The 17,395-nt window shown below is 38.4% G+C and overlaps 1 protein-coding gene across 3 annotated transcripts in view; it reads left to right on the top strand.

The window, feature by feature from the left end:
* LOC114513247 (activating transcription factor 7 interacting protein) overlaps window positions 1-17,395 on the top strand; it is a 121,692-nt gene that overhangs the window by 96,601 nt on the left and 7,696 nt on the right. For all 3 annotated transcript variants that reach the window (XM_028532481.2, XM_036019320.1, XM_036019319.1), the window contains exons 11-13: window positions 11,484-11,562; window positions 13,981-14,136; window positions 15,648-15,827. In XM_028532481.2, the coding sequence (XP_028388282.1) occupies window positions 11,484-11,562; window positions 13,981-14,136; window positions 15,648-15,827 (415 nt within the window). The remainder of the gene's footprint in view (window positions 1-11,483; window positions 11,563-13,980; window positions 14,137-15,647; window positions 15,828-17,395) is intronic.

Here is a 17,395-nt window from a genome sequence, read left to right as displayed (position 1 = left end):
TCGATTTTTTGAATTCTTATTTCATCATGCTTTCCTGCTTGGTTGATTCTATCTTCCTTCTGGTCCACTGTATTGTTTTGAGACTCAGATTCCTTCCTTTCACTATTGGCTCTCCTCCGTGTATCTTCCTGCATCTCTTTTATGGTAACCTGCATTTTTTCATGTAATTTGCACCCAAAATCAACCAGCTCCGTGAGCTTCCTGATCACCAGTGTTTTGAACTGTGCATCTGATAGATTGGCTATTTCTTGGTCACTCAAAAGGATGAGTCCTGGGGGACTGATCTGTTCTGCTGGAAACATGTCTTATGTCTTTCCCTGTCTCTCCTATTATTTTATGTAATTTTTTTCTCTGGTCTGGTCGCTCTTGTTACGGTGGGGGGGCGGAGCCTTAGGTGTTTACCGGGGCTGGGCGCCCCAGTCGCTAGATTGTGACGTTATATGTGGGGGCGGGGGTGGGAGCGGGGACAGGAGGGGTCAATGGCGACAGTTCCGTTCTCCTGGAGTCAGACACTTCCCTGGGCTTCTGGGCCATGAGCTCTGCCCTGTCCACAATCGCTGCCCCACTGATTCCCCCAGCCGCTGCTTGCGTACTCAGGGATCACCGCTGCGCTCTTGCGCCCCGGATGGCTGTCGTGCCGATCCTGCTCCAAACTTCCCCCGACCTACGCGTGCCGCCGACCCGCGCCCGCCCCATGCCCACTCGGCTCGTCGTCCCCTACCAGTCTGGATGTACGGGTCTACTTCAACTTCTTGGCTGTCCGACTTCCATTTAGATAAATCCTCTGACAGTTCTGATATTATGACTGCAAATCATTGTTGTAAATTATTGTTGTTCTGTTCTTGGTTGTGTGAGGAGGTATGGTGCGTCCACCTATTCCTCCATCTTGCCGGAAGTCCTAGACTTAATATCTTTATGGAGATTTAGATTTATTCATAATTGTATCAGGTTTGATGATAAACTTCACCTCTTAGAATGCTTGTAATTGGACACATTAGCAATTGTGAAGGAGATTTTCACAGCATTTGTAGAAAATTGTTACTCTATGGGACAGAATGTAACAACAGACAAAACATTACCTGGATTTAGAGGCAAATGTGGGTTTAGATAATATGTCCATCCATGCCCAATAAATACGGTATAAAAATTTTTGCTGTGGTCAGTTCAAAAGTTTTTTATACAGGAAATCTTCAAATATATTCCAGTAAGCAGCTTGATGGTCCTTACTTGATTAGTAATAAACTAGCAAATGTAATCAAGAGACCTGAAGAACCCGTTAACCCATCAGGACATAATATTGCAGCAGATAACTGGTTCACTGGTATAAATCTTGTCTCCAACTTGAAAAAGAAGCAACTTTCATAAGTAGATCCTGTTCATAAGAATATACCCCAACTATCCCCTGAATTCTATCTTCTAAAAGAAGGCCTGAAAAAGACAGCTTATTTGCATTTGGTGCAGATTGCTCACTTGTATCTCATATACCCCAAAAGAGGGAAAAAAGGTAATTTTAGTTTCAAGTATGCATTTTGATGATACCATATATTTAGGTTCGCAAAAGCCTGGCATAATAGAGTATTACAACCAACCAAAGTCAGAAGTTGACACTCTGGACCAAATGATAGGTACAGGTAATGTGGCCAGGAAAACCATAAGGTGGCCTATGGTTATATTCTGCATAATTTTGAATATTGCAGGAATAAATGCTCAAACTAGTCATATTCTGAATAGCAATGTGAAAATAAGGCACAGAATATTTATTTGAAATTTTGTAATGAAGTTAGTGTCAGAACAAAAAGGTGTTCAGAAATCTCTACAGGTGTGCATATAAGCCTTTACACCTAAAACTTCATCAATTTCAAACACCAATTGAAAGAATTCTAATGACAACTTAGCCTCCTTTGACAAGCAGAAAAAGAAAAAGATGTGTTAGGTGCTGTGCATCCAAAATGAGCTGCTTACTAAAATATTTTTGCTGTATGTGCTTTGAGCACAGCAATGTTGTTTACGATAACTGTTAACAATGTCTTGCAAAGCTAACTGCTGAAGATTCTGATTAATTAATGTTAAAGACATTTTGGTTATATATTTTAGCAATATCCATGTTTTTGTTATTGAAAAGAAAAATGTTTATTCTTGGTTTTATATTTTTTTAATAGTTTCTAGATTGTAACTGAAAATATAAAATCATGTGTTGTATTATATAAATGTAATTCTAATTTGCAGCGTTTAAAAGTTTTTTTTTTTACATTTAAGCACATATTAGTAATGAATGTATCCCTCAATACAAGCAATCTATGCTGTAATTTTTTTGACTCCAAACTCCACAGGGTTAAAGTTAGCAGAAATTGGAAGGAGTTTTGAATAACTTGTATGGAAATGATTGTTGTTCAGTCATACCTAGTTTAAGAAATATTTTTGTAGGCCTTGAATGAAGATTTCTCTAATGTCCTCCAAATAAGTTCTTAACATATCTCACATAGAATGTAGTATTACTACAGGTTTTATTCATATATCTCATTTTATGTAATACATCATTAATATATGAGGTCTGTCCAGAAGGTACCCAGCCATATAATGTGAAAAATAGACATTTATTGAAGAAGACACAAGAAGCATTGTACATAGGACAATGACACCCCCTCCCCTTCAAAGTAGGCACCTTAGGACCTCACACAGTTCTCCCAATTGCCATCAGCTGCCCTGTTGTATTTTCCTGAATCTTATCAATAGTTTGAAATCTCTTCCCTTTCAAAGGTGATTTTAGTGGAAGAGTCAGAAGTTGCTGGGTGCCAAATATGGTCTGTAGGGGTTCTGCGTCACCTGGGTGATTTGATGTTTCATGAGAATCTCAGCACAAGACGTGATGCATGAGTGTGTGCATCGTTATGATGAAGCTGCCAATCACCTGTTGCCTGTACCTGTGGTGCCTTCTGAATCATCTGAATAATTTCTGTGGAGGAATGTTCAAGCTTAACACAAAATCTGATGCAGATTTGTTGCTCTATTTGCTCAGTCATTTTCACTGTGACAGCTACACAGTATACATGCTTACTCAACAGCATCTACTGCCCGCACTGACTAGTATAGTAGTAAAGTCTTCATTTTTCATACATGCACATTCCAGTCCACTCTCCTTGGCTGCTAGGTTACATGGATGTTGCACAAACCCTCCTTACTATATTAAGAGTGGCTGGACTTTTTCTGGATAGACCTCATATTTCATGCAGTGAAAAATTTATTCAAATCTTCAGCATACATTATAAAACAATGTGGTATTCTCTTTATGCTACTATGTGTAGTTATATTGCTATTTTGAGAGATTCAAGCACACCCTCAATTTTGTTGATTTGCTAGGATTCATAAGGCTCAAAGCAGGATGCTCATGGTTACAGTTTACACAGCAAAAAGGCAGAAAGCAAAAATAACAGGAAAAAGATATATATCAAGTGGGGTTCAGAGATGTTAGGCACAGGCTTCTTAATCCTCCCATGTCCAAAAAAAAAAAGAAAGAAAGAAAGAAAAAGAAAATCCTCCAGCATCATATCGGATGTACTTTCTTGTTATTAACTTCAGGGACACGTGCCAAGAATCTCTGCTCAGTGAAGTCTCCTTGAGTCTCAAGGTCTGAGGTAGTTTAGAGAGCTGATCGTATAGCTACATCTTTCTATGTAACCAGCTAGGACAGTTCAAATTCAAGATTCCAGCAGTAAAATCAGATGTACATCAACTATCTTGATGTTTGCTCACATCAGTCTTGACAAGCCAGTATGATCCAGTCCATTTTTCAAGGTGTAGTTAAGAAAATTATTAATCATTAATGGAAAATTTCCAGGGGCTACATTCTTGGTAGCTAGCCAAGTCTGTGTTACAGTTCTAAGTTCCTAGGAGAGATACAAAAAGAGCGAACAACCAGGTCTTCTGTGTTAACTTTCTTTACAATTGTTGAAGTACCCTACTGTAACTACTCATATATGTATTTTTATTTGTTTCATTATACAAAACAAACAAATAAACAAAGAACCCCTACAAGCCAGTACTTTGCTCTCTTGAAATTTTCTTAGTGTTCACTTAATGAGAATGGTCATTTTGGGGAAGTAACTTTAAGTAAAATACATTTCTTAGTATTAAAACCTACTTAATGGCAACTAAAATTTTTTTACACTTTTAAGTTGAGAACTTCAGTAGTATGTGTAAATGCAGATATAAATGTGTAATGTCTCTGATGAGTTTTCTCAGAAATGATACCAGAAAAAATGTAAAGGTACACATATGTGTGTGTCTGCTTAATCTGCACCTAGTGACAGAAATAAACTATTAGTGTCAAACAACCTGGTCCCTGTCCCTTATTAGTGGATAGACTTTGGGCAAGCTACTTAACACCTTGGATTTTTCACCTATAAAATATGGCTAATGCTATTACCCACCTCATAGCTCATAGGATTATTGTAAAGATTAGATTGGTTAATGAATATGAACATTTAGTACAGAGTCCAATAGCAATAGTGCCAGCTATCATGTTATAATTACTGTTAATAATTACTAAAATACTTTCAAGAAGAAAATATAGCCAGGAAACTACCTGTTGCATGTGATAATAGATAAATTGGAACTACCGGCCAAGACAGAGGCGTAAGTAGACACACTGTGCCTCCTTGCACAACCAAAAAAAGGAAACGACAAATTTAAAAACAAAAAAACAACCAGAACTGATAGAAAATCGAACTGTATGGCAGTCTGACAACCAAGGAGTTAAAGAAGAAACATTCATCCAGACTGGGAGGAGGGGTGGAGACAGCAGAAGCATCTGGGTGGAGAGTACTCATAGCAAGGTGGCGGCTGGTGGACCAGGCAGTCCCACATTCATGTGCAGATAACCCAGGAGGAACAACTGGAGAGTGAGATACACCAAGTAACCCAGGGTTCCAGTGCAGGGGAATAAGGCTGCAAAGCCTCTGACTGAAAACACCTGTGGGGGTTGAGGCAGTGGGAGAAGCTCCCACACTCACAGGAGACTTCATTGGAGAGACTCACAGGGTCCTAGAATGTACACAAACCCACCAACCCAGGAATCAGCACCAGAAGGGTCCAATTTGCATGTGGGTAGTGGGGGAATTGATTGAAAACTGGCAGAGAGTGGAGAAAGTGGCACTGTTCCCCCTCTGACCCCCCCATCACAGTGTCACAATGCAGCAACGTGGGTTGTCCTGCCCTGGTGAACACCTAAGGCTCCACCCCGTATACGTAACAGATGCACTGAGACCAAAAAAAAAAAAGCCCAAATGAAAGAACAGATTAAAGCTCCAGAAAAAATACAGCTAAGCAACAAAGAGGTAGCCAGCCTATCAGATGCACAGTTCAAAACACTGGTTACCAGGATGCTCACAGAAATGGTTGAATATGGTCACAAACTAGAGGAAAAAGTGAAGGCAATGCTAAGGGAAATAAAGGAAAATGTACAGGGGACCCAACAGTGATGGGAAGGAAACTGGGACTCAAATCAATGGTTTGGAGCAGCAGGGAGAAATAAACATTTAACCAGAACAGAATGAAGAAACAATTTTAAAAAATGAGAGGCTTAGGAGCCTGCAGAACATCTTAAAACATTCCATCATCTGAATCATAAGGATGCCAGAAGGAGAAGAGAAAGAGTAAGAAGTTGAAGACTTATTTGAACAAATAATGAAGGAGGATTTTCCCAGTCTAGCAAAGAAAATAGACTTTTGGGAAGTCCAAGAAGCTCAGAGAGTCCCAAAGAAGTTCTACCTAAGAAGGAACACCAATGCACATTGTAATTATATTAGCCAAGATTAAAGATAAGGAGAGAATCTTAAAAGCAAGAGAAAAGGAGACAGTTACCTACAAAGGAGTTCCTATAAGGTTGTCAGCTGATCTCTCTAAAGAAACCTTGCAGGCAAGAAGGGGCTGGAAAGAAGTATTCCAAGTCATGAAAGGCAAGTACAACATCCAATATGACTCTTTCTAGCACAGGAATCATTTAGGATAGAAGGGCAGATAAAGTGCTTCCCAGATAAAGTAAAGTTAAAGGAGTTCATCATCACTCCTTATCTAAGAAATGTTAAAGGGACTTATCTAAGAAAAAGAAGATAAAAAATATGAACAGTAAAATGATGACAAACCCACAGCTATCAACAACTGAACCTAAAAACAAAAACAAATGAAGCAAACAACTAGAACAGGAACAGAATCACAGAAAGGAAGATCACATGGAGGGTTATCAGCACGGAAATGGGAGGGGGCAACAGGGAGAAGGTACAGAGAATAAGTAGCATAAATGATAGGTACAAAATAGACAAGGGCAGGTTAAGAATCATGTAGGAAATGTAGAAGCCAGAGAACTTATTTGTATGACCCGTGGACATGAACTACAGGGGGTGAATGCGGGTGGGAGGGGGTGTGCAGGGCAGAGGGGGATAAGGGTGGGAAATGGGACAAGTGTAATATAGTAATCAATAAAATATATCTAAAAATAGATAAATTGAATGTCAGGTTATGAAATTTAGCAGATTAGATTTGATTGTAGGCCTTGTGCTGTTACAGAGTATACATTATAGGAAAATATGAACTTTATAGTAGAGCATCAAACCATGAAATGAGAGTAATAAAATTAATGGGAGAAATAAACAAATAGGCCCTTTAATTATATAAAGTTTCCCTGTTTGTGTTTTATCTAGTATTTACATGATCACAAGAAATTGTATGCTTACTTTTTTCATTGTGTTTGTGTCTTTCATTTAGAGGATCTAGGAGGGAAAAATATCGTTATTTATTGATTTCTTGATATGCCATCTTGTAACAGGGTGCAGCCAAGAGGGGGGACCCCAACTAGGGGTTTGGAATGGGGTCCAGAACTCAAGGTGTTCAGGCAATGTTAAGATGTCCTCACCCCCTCCCCTTCAGGTGTGATTTGGGGGAAGGGACAAATGGAGCAGGGCCATTGAGAGCTGGTTTGCATAGCAACAGCTTTGTAGCTAACTTCTGGCATGGTCATTTAACATATCTATAACCTTTAACCGGTTGCATAGATATGTCAGATAGCTGTGGCCTTGCTCTGAGCCAGGGGAATGGAAGTAACTTCCCCACCAAGATGCAACTGGGGGGCAGGTCCTCCGAGTTACAGCGCCTGCGTGGAGGCTTAGAGAAGATTGACTCCATGGTATGGGGCCATGCCTGCCCAGACTCACAATAGCAGCACAGTAAAGCTGGAAGGGTATGGGAGTGCTGGCAAGTGTGGTCAATTGTGGGAGGATTGGAAATGGAGCTGCAGAGGAAGATTGGCGCAGGGATTTAAACCCAGACATGGCAGCCATTGGAGGGAGAACTACGTGGTTTTGGCAGAGTGGGGACTCCTGCAGCCCAGCAAGAGAGAATCACCATGTGGCTTTAGCAGAGAACCGCCACTCGGCTTTGGCAAAGTGGTGACTCCCCTCCTTGCAGCCATTGAGGAGAGAGAACCACGCAGTTTGGGCTGAGTGGAGACTCCCACAGCCATTGTGCAGAGAGGACCATGTGGCTGTGGCAATAGAAAGGAGAGCCACTCGGCGTTGCCAGAGTGGGAACTCCTGCAGCTTTAGTAGGGGGAACTACCACCCAGCTTTAGCAGAGATCCCGGCAACACAGGTGATGGTGCCAGGAACCGAAGGAGGCCTACCAGCAGAGCACGGATTACTTGGAAGAACCGGTGGCTACCTGAGCCATGGACTTCTATTTCTTTTCTTGAGATATGGTACCCCTGACTGGGCAAAGGGGGAAGGAAGGACTGTGTGTGTTTGTGGGTGTTTTAAGGGACTTTGGGATTTTGATGAAGACATTAGGTCACTACTTTAAGCCTGTACACCATTAAATAAACACAAATCTCTGGCATTGAGAGACATCTTTCCTCTGGTGGTGGACATAATGAGCCTGGGGGGTTCCTTTCAGGTAATAGTACATTGCTTTGGGCGCCCCCCCCCCTCCCTGTGCTTGGTAACAATCTGACAATCTCTGTATTTTGACAGGAAATTTTAATCTGTTTACATATGGTGTAATTATTGATATGGTTATATCTAGGTCTGCCGTTCTGTAATTTTTTTACATTTGTTTCATCTAAATTTTGTTTCTTTGTGGTTTGGTTATTTTTTGCTTTTTGTCAGTCTTTTGGGTTTTTTAAAAATACCTTAATTTTTCTGTTTCTATTTATGTTTTTTAGTTTCTACCTCTTAATTACAGTCATTGATACATTTCCTTTAATATTTTGAAGTTTTTTTTTTTTTTTAATTTTTAGAGGGTTAGGGAGGGAGAAAGAGGGAGAGAAATATTGATGTGGGAGAGGAACACTGATGTGAGAAAGAAATATTGATTGGTTGCCTCTCGAATTCCCCTAACTGGAGATAGACATGGAGATAGACAACCAGGCATGTGCCCTGAGTGGTAATTGAACCATTGCCCTTTCACTTTACGGGTCAGTCAGTACCCAACTACTGAGTAACATCTGTCACATGGCTGAACATATTTTTTAAAAAAAATTTTTTTTATCCTCACCTGAGGACTTTTTTAAAAAAGATTTTATTAGAACTCCGGCCAAGATGGAGGCATAGGGAGACACACTGTGCCTCCTCGCACAACCAAGATAGGGACAACAACAATTTAGAAACAGAATAACAACCAGAACTGACAGAAAATTGAATGGTATGGAAGTCAGACAATCAAGGAGTTAAAATAGACATGTTCATGCAGACCAGTAGGAGGAGCAGAGTTGGGCAGCCGGGCAGAGAGGGGTCTCATGACACAAAGAGCGTTGGGATCAGGCATGTAAGACCACAGTGGGCGGACCCTGAGCATGCAAGCAGCAGCTGGCAGACCCAGCGAGGCAGCGATTGTGAAGCAAGGCAGTGTGTGCAACCCAGGATCCCAGTGCGGGGAAATAGAGCCTTGGGGCACTGATTAAACACCTTTGGGGGGTTGAGGCGCAGGGACAGACTCCCAGCCTCACAGGAGAGATCGTTGGAAAGACCCACGGGGTGCACAAGCCCACCAACACAGGAATTGGCACCAGAAAGGTCCAGTTTGCTTGGGGGAAGCGGCGGAAGGGACTGAAGTACGACAGAGAGTGGAACAATCGCCGTTGTTCCCTCTCAGACCCTGCCCCCACATACAGCGTCACAATCCAGCGACTGGGTTACCCTGTCCTGGTGAACACCTAAGGCTCCGCCCCTCATACGTAACAGGCACAACCAGACCCCCCCCCCCCAAAAAAAAGATGGCTCAAACAGAAGAAGAAATGAAAGCCCCAGAAGTGATCCTTGTAAGCAACCGAGAGATAGCCAACCTATCAGGTGCACAGTTCAAAACACTGGTAATCAGGATGCTCACAGAAATGGTTGAATATGGTCTCAAACTAGAGGAAAAAGTGAAGGCTATGCTAAGTGAAATAAAGGAAAATGTACAGGGAACCAACAGTGACGGGAAGGAAAACTGGGACTCAGATCAGTGGTTTGGAGCAGAAGGGAGAAATGAACATTAAATTAGAAAAGAATGAAGAAATAAGAATTCAATAGCATGAGAAGAGGCTTAGGAACCTGTGGGACATCTTTAAACATTCCAACATCTGAATTATAGGGTACCAGAAGGAGAAGAGGAAGAGGAACAAATTGAAAACTTATTTGAACAAATAATAAAGGAGAACTTCCCCACTCTGGCAAAGGAAATAGACTTTCAGGAAGTACAGGAAGCTCAGAGAGTCCCAAAGAAGTTGGATCCAAGAAGAAACACACCGAGGCACATCATAATTACATTACCCAAGATTAAAATGAAAGAGAATCCTAGAAGCAGCAAGAGATAAGGAGACAGTAACCTACAAAGGAGTTCCCATCAGACTGTCAGCTGATTCTCAAGAGACCTTAGAGGCAAGAGGGGGCTGGAAAGAAGTATTCCAAGTCATGAAAGACAAGGACCTATATCCCAGATTACTTTATCCAGCAAAGCTTTCATTTAGAATAGAAGGGCAGATAAAGTGCTTCTCAGATAAGGTCAAGTTAAAGGAGTTCATCATCAACAAGTCCTTATTTTATGAAATGTTAAAGGGATTTATCTAAGAAAAGAAGATTAAAAACGTATAGTACAATGACAGCAAACTCAATTATTAACAACCACACTAAAACCAAAAGAAACTAAGCAAACAAGTAGAACAAGAACAGAACCACAGAAATGGAGATCACATGGAGGGGTAGCAACAGGGGAGTGGGAGGAGGCGAGAGGGGGAAAAGGTACAGAGAGTAGCATAGATGGTAGGTAGAAAATAGACAGGGGGAGAGCAAGAATAGTTTGGGAAATGTAGAAGCTAAAGAATTTACAACACATGGACATGAACTAAAGGGGGGAATGTGGGTGGGAGAGGGTGTGCAGAGTGGAGGGGAATGAAGGAGGGTAGTGGGACAACTGTAATAGCATAATTAATAAAATATATTTAAAGCAAAAAGGAATATCCTAAGCAAAAAAAAAATTGTTTATTTATTTTTAGAGAGAGGGGAAGGGAGGGAGAGAAGCATCAATTGGTTTCCTTTCATAAGCATCCCAACTGGGGACTGAACCTGCCACCTAGGAATGTGCCCTGACCAGGAATCAAACCTGTGACCTTTTGGTTTGTGTGTTGAAGCCCAACCAAGTGAGCCACGTGAACATATTTTTAACAGCTACTTTGCAGTCTTTGCTGAATTCAACATCTGACTTCAGTTGGAATCATTTCCAATTAACTATCTTTTCTCTGATTGGATTTTACTTTACTGGTCTTTGTATATTTGTCTAGTAATTTTCAATAAATTTAAAGTTTGGTAAATTTTGAAAAATGGACCTTAGAGATACCTTGTAGTGACTGGATTCTGTTACCTTCTTTGTGGATCTGTTAAGTACTTTTAGTATTGGATTCTACACATTTGCAGTGTTAATAAGTTGTTCTCTTTGAAGTCGTTATCATAGGAAGGTTTATAATTATAGGACTTACAATTGATATTATTAACTTGGGAATAGGCCTAAAGTTTCTAGCCTCAGGGGCTTATCTCTTTTAACTTCACAAAATTTGGGTTTTGCAAATGAAAACTTCATTGGTTTTAGTTGATCTGCAGTATAATATATCATAAAGTAATTATGATTAGCATTTATAGTCAAGTGCCATTTAACACCTGAGATAACCTTCTGAGAAATATGTCTTTAAGGGATTTCATCATTATGTGAGCGTCATAGAGTGCACTTAACACAGACCTATATGGTCTAGCCTATTACACACCTAGGCTGTATGGTCTAGCCTGTTGCTCCTGAGCTACAAGCCTGCACAGCATGTTAACTGTACAAAACAACACAAGAGAAAAATGATACAATCATTGAACCAGCCTATTCATTATCCTTGTAGAATTCCCTCCGTATTATTTCATGTTTTATTTATGTGTGCCAGTGTTCTTTTTGCAAAATGAAAAAGTTTTGTTTTTCAGAGTGGAAAAGCCACTGGCAGTGATTCAGGTGGTGTCATTGACCTCACAATGGATGATGAAGAGAGTGGAGCTTCACAAGGTATTTAATATAAGTAATCATATTAAGTGATGCTTTAATATTATTTTTTTCTTTCAGTCTAGTGTGATATTTGATGAGATAGCTTATGTTTGGTGTATTTGTATCCTTTCTAAAATGAGAGTTCTTTAGGTTAGAATTAAAAAATGAAAATCAAATCTTGAGTGAATATAAAAAGGCATAGAGGAAAACGGAGCAATTAGGAGATTTATTTAACTTACAGAATTTTATTTAACTTACGGAACACCTGTCTTTTCATATCTGTTACTTCACTTGATCTGTGCAATAACCACATAATGCCCATTTTAGAGTTGAGGATATATTCATAGACTATAAAGTCGCCGAGGGAAGTGTGTATCCAACCCAGGTTTTCTGACTCTCAGTATCTTTTGTATGTGTTGTAATGTAGGTGCTTTTAATTGTGTGTACATGTAATTGGTTTTTTGAAATAATTACATTTAGTGTTACAGTAGTTAAATGAAAAATGGAAGTAAGGTTAAAAAGCATGCACCCAAAATTCTCAGTATTATTCTGAGTTATATTTAGAAATAATATGGGATGGATATTAACCAATATTCCAAAATATTCTTCTGCATTGTTAGTAGACATTCTATGACTAAAAAGTTTAATGGTTAAATATGCTTGGAAAATGCTTAGTAACAGAAATTACATATTATTTTTCTTTTTTATTGAGTTTATTGGGGTAACATTGGTTAATATAACTATATAGGTTTCACCCTGGCTGGTGAAGCTCAGTGGATTGAGTGTGGGCCTCTGAACCAAAGGGTCAGTGGTTCTATTCCCAGTCAGGGCACGTGCCTGGGCTACCCACCAGGTCCTCAGTCGGGGGTGTGCGAGAGGCAACCACACATTAATGTTTCTCTCCCTCTGTTTCTCCTTCCCTTCCCTTCTGTCTAAAAATAAATAAATAAAATCTTTTTCCAAAAAGTGTCTTTAAAAAGAATAAAATAAACTTATAGAGGTTTCAGGTATACAATTCTGTAACATATCATCTGTATATAGTATTGTTTCACCACCACAAGTTAAATGTTTTTTTCTTAATGCAGACTTCTCTGAGCCTTTACTCTGCTAATTTATGATGTGATTCTCAAACAATGATTCAAGATATAAAGCATTTCTCAAATTTATTTGACTATACAAAGTAAATTTGTTCAGTGACTTATCTGTTAATCTCTGTGGTGGTAATTATATAATGCATGTGGAAATTCTAGTATGATCAGATACTAAGTTAATTACTGCCTTAAAGACATTAAATGTAAAAAATCTAAAGATTTAAAAAGTTACATGTTAGGGAGTAACATATTTCATTTGATTTTAGGAAAACAAAATTAAGTAGCTATACAGTTGATTTTGTGACAGCAAAGACACTTTTTTTTTGTATAAACTCCTATAAAGTTGGAAGATTTATGCCATCATTTGTCATGGTTGAATTCATTACCAGTATGACTATTCTTAAACAGTTTCAAATTATCTGTATTGCTTTCACTAGTTTTTATAGACAAGTCTAATTATAATGAATTCCTAGAGGACAAATAAATACAGGTCATTTTTGAGAGGACCCAGGTAGGGCTGTTCTGGTGCTCTTGCGGTTTCTCATTCTAGCATCCCTGCCTCTTGGGATCTTTTTCCATTGCCCCACCTTTGATGTACCTTAAATTCTCTTATTCTAAAGTGCATTAGCACCCAATTAAATTTTTACTTCCTAAAGCCTCAAGTTTTATTTACATATTAGAATTTTATTTACATAGAAACTTATGTACATTTTAGAAGTCTATAGGACAGAAATCAGTGGGGATCATTTTGGATACAAGAGCTTTTAACTTATACTCTTTATATTATACTGTATAGTGACTACTACCTATTTTTAAGGGCTTTTTCTGATATGCAAACATTAATTTCATTGGCTATTGTAAGTTTTTTTGAGATAGACACTCTGTATTTTATTGTAAAGCCTAGATAATGTAAATAAGCAGCAATCTGCATTATTAAACAAAAGAATCTAAATAACAGTAGACTAATTGGGATTCAAGATCTGTGGTGAAAATTCATCAGTTTATAGGTATTCGTCTAGGAGAATGTCCTTGATATAGCTACGTAGATATATAGATATATATAAATATAGGAAGTAAAATTGTTTTAATTGATATGATATATTGAGTTAAAAAAAAGTATTCTTCCATAAAAATCAAACAAAACATAAAACCGTATTTCTATAAATGTGAATTGGAATCTATGGTTTTCAAATGGGCAAATACACGTAATTAAAACAGAAGGCAACTGTTCACTAAGCAGTAAATGCGAGTTAGTGGCAAGCAAATGTTAAATTTGCCTATAAAGGAAAATCCTGTATTTTTAATTTTTTTCTATCAATAATCGTAATGTCTCACTTTTAATTAACAGAAACTAAAAAGCAAAATCATACTCCTGTGTCAGCCATGGCTTCTTCTCAGCCTGTGTCTCGACCGTTGCAACCTATCCAGCCGGCACCGCCTCTTCAACCGTCTGGGGTGCCAACAAGTGGACCATCTCAGACAACGATACACTTACTACCTACAGGTAACTTGCTGAATCATTGAACTGAAGCTTTAGTTTTATCTACAGTGAAATATGACTGGAATCAAGTGGACAGATTAGACAGAAAATTCTTGTTGTTTTGAAGACAATGTGTCTTTTTGAATAGTGTAACGTAGTTTTCCTGACTGTCTTAAATAGCGACACTTATATTGATGGTTATATAGAAGACTTAAACTATATGCCTTTGTCATCTGCCACTGTAAACAACAGAAATGAGTATTGTTTCTCTGGAAGGGATGGCTATAATGATTCATTCTGATTATAACCAACAAATTATAATTGACTAAATAATAAGAGTTTTTAAATAATTCTTAACTTGAACTAGTTTTAACTGGCCTAACACTAACATGAGGAGATACACAAAGAAGCTGTAAATCAGATTATTTTCAAGGTGTATTCCGTATCTCCTAAACTGTTTGGCAGCCATTCAAGGCAATTTTTCTTCATTAAATAGCCCATCGCTTAGAGGTTTAGCTGCAAATTACTTATATAATCACACTTCTCATTAAAGAAAATATTGAGTTCACATGGAATTATATCCAGTGAAATTCAAATGACAGTCACCTAATTTAAATAATTTTGAAAGATGTCATATGCAAGCCCATGTACAGTACAGGTAATAAAAAGGGGAATAAAGAGATGAAGAGATTAGTATTCATCCTTCCATACTTTCATTTTCTAACTCACATTAGAAAGGCTTAGGAATCTTTAGTAAAGAAACCTTTTTATCTTTGTATCTCCAGCATTTACCTCCAAATTTATTTATAGAACCCATTTTTCCATGTGAAAGATTTATTTTTTTAATATAGTTAATATGAGGTCATTTATAAAATGTGATTCTAATTCAGAATTATTAACAAAAAGCTGTTAACTCCTAAAATCACTATATTAGTTCCATGCTGTGAGTGAACATTTAGGACTCATTTTTTGATAAATGTATATTAATATCACTCAAGGGATTAATGCTCAGTATACCATAGATCTGGAGGAACACCACAGCAGACCAGGAAGAAGTCTGTATTTTAATGAATATTTTACTGTGTTGAATAAGATTGTTTAACTCACCTGGAGAAAATGTCAGTTATAATAGCCATCCAGTTTCGTGATCTGTGGGAATATAGGGTTACTCTTCTGGATTTAGACCCATTTGTAGACAGTCTGGAGGGCCTAAAATTCCATGCTATTAGGAACAATTTAACGTGGTGGAGGGAAAATCTTCTCTTTTAAGTCACTTCTATAAGGTCAGACTCTCTGGTCTAAACCTTTTCTTTATCTTCATGCTTATTATCTATCAAACTAAAGAGTGAAAAGGCATTAACGGTGGTTGAGGTGCTCTTTTCATCTGAAGTTTGGATTATAATCATAGTATTAATTTTGGTTGGCCTTATCAGCATTCCAGAAGGAAACTGTTGCCTCTATTACTCTATTAGAGATAGTACAAAGTTAACATAGGCTGTACTGCATTCTTAATATATTTTTGTACTTTTTATTAGCTCCAACCACCGTGAATGTAACACATCGTCCAGCAACTCAGGTGACCACAAGGCTTCCTGTACCAAGAGCTCCTGCAAACCAAGTGGTTTATACAACTCTCCCTGCACCACCAGCTCAGGCTCCCCTGCGAGGAACTGTCATGCAGGCTCCTACTGTTCGGCAGGTCAATCCCCAAAATAGTAAGAGATTCTTTTCTTATGTATGGCCTGGAGTTACATGTAGTACTTCAGCATTTAGTTGGAGTACCTTTTATTGATATTAGATTTAGCAAAAAGTTTTAGTAATATCATATAAAACTATTATTAATTCATTTTTCTACCATTAGGAGAGTTAACCAGAAAAATTGGACATGTTTATTATGTGATTTATGTTCTCTGTGTTGTCTTTAACTTTAATTATGGCCTGTATAATTACAGTGCTCTGTGTGATGTTGGTCTACATGCCACTCTATTAAGAGATATCTTGCCGAATGAAAGTGAGAATGACTAATTGTGACTTAGCTCAGATGATGGGAGTAATGGTAATTGACACCCTCCAAGGAGAGAGAGTCTTATAGGTATCGAAGATGGCTGAGAAATGACAGATGGGAAAACATTAAAGGAAATTTGTTTCCACATACAGTTCCTGACTTAAGATTTTTTTGACTTTATAGTGGTGCAGAAGGGATTCACATTCAGCTGAAACCATACTTTGAATTTTGAGTTTTGATATTTTCCTGGGCTAGTGATAATGCTATAAGTAATCCTCTCTTGTGATGCTGGGCAACAGCAAAACAGCTGCCAGTCAGCCACACATGCTTGGGGGTAAACAGCTGATACTCTACAGGGTACTGTGTTGCCAGCGTTTTTTTGCATATTGCATTTTGTGTTTTTGCATGCCATCATATCTACAAAATACACATCTGTGTCTCCTGGTGAGAAAAGGAAGGCAGTTACTCTTGAGATGTAACTCAAGATAATTGCTAAACTGTAGGCTAATGTAAGTGTTCTGAGCATGTTTAAGATACGGTAAGTATAATGTTCAGTAAATTAAGTGTATTAAATACATTTTCAACTATTGGTGGGTTTATTGGGTCTTAACCCCTTCATAAATTAAGGAACATCTGTATATATTTATGTTAATAGTAAAATAACACCATTCAGTTATATAGATGTTTATATAAAAGGTATATTTGAAGTTTAAAAAAATAATAAAGTGAGCCATCAATGAACTCGCCACCTGGCTAAGAAATAGAGCTTCGTCAGTAAGCCTTTTAGATACCCACTCTTAATTACATCCCTCTCCCTTTCCATCAGAGGTGACCTTCATCCTTACTTTGTACTTTTCTGTATGGGTTTGCCACCTATATAGGTGTCACTGAAGAGGTTTAATTTTACAAAATTTAATCACAAGGACAAATGTAGCTGCTTAAAGATACCACAGTAATGCCATTATTAGGTGACTGCCTCCAGGGGAATATAAACTAAGCAGAATCTTTGGTTCATAGCCTGGCTTCAACTTCCTCAAGTTTATAAGAGCTTTCTTTAGGGAAATCAGTCGAGAAGGCCATCGATGAGTTCTGGGAAACTGGATTCCCCACAGTTAGAGTAGGTGGCAGAAGTATAGCATGGGCCAGGTACTGAACATATGGCAGGAATATAGCCTGGGAAGTAGGTGGCTCTAAATTTTCTGCTTCTTTTGCCTTGATAGTTTTCTGTTGGGTGAAATGAGTTTCATTCTGGCCTGATGGCATCTATCTACACATGGT

Source organism: Phyllostomus discolor, chromosome 2, assembly GCF_004126475.2.
Source record: "Phyllostomus discolor isolate MPI-MPIP mPhyDis1 chromosome 2, mPhyDis1.pri.v3, whole genome shotgun sequence".
Classification (NCBI taxonomy): Eukaryota; Metazoa; Chordata; class Mammalia; order Chiroptera; family Phyllostomidae; genus Phyllostomus; species Phyllostomus discolor.
This window is presented reverse-complemented; position numbering and strand designations above follow the sequence as displayed.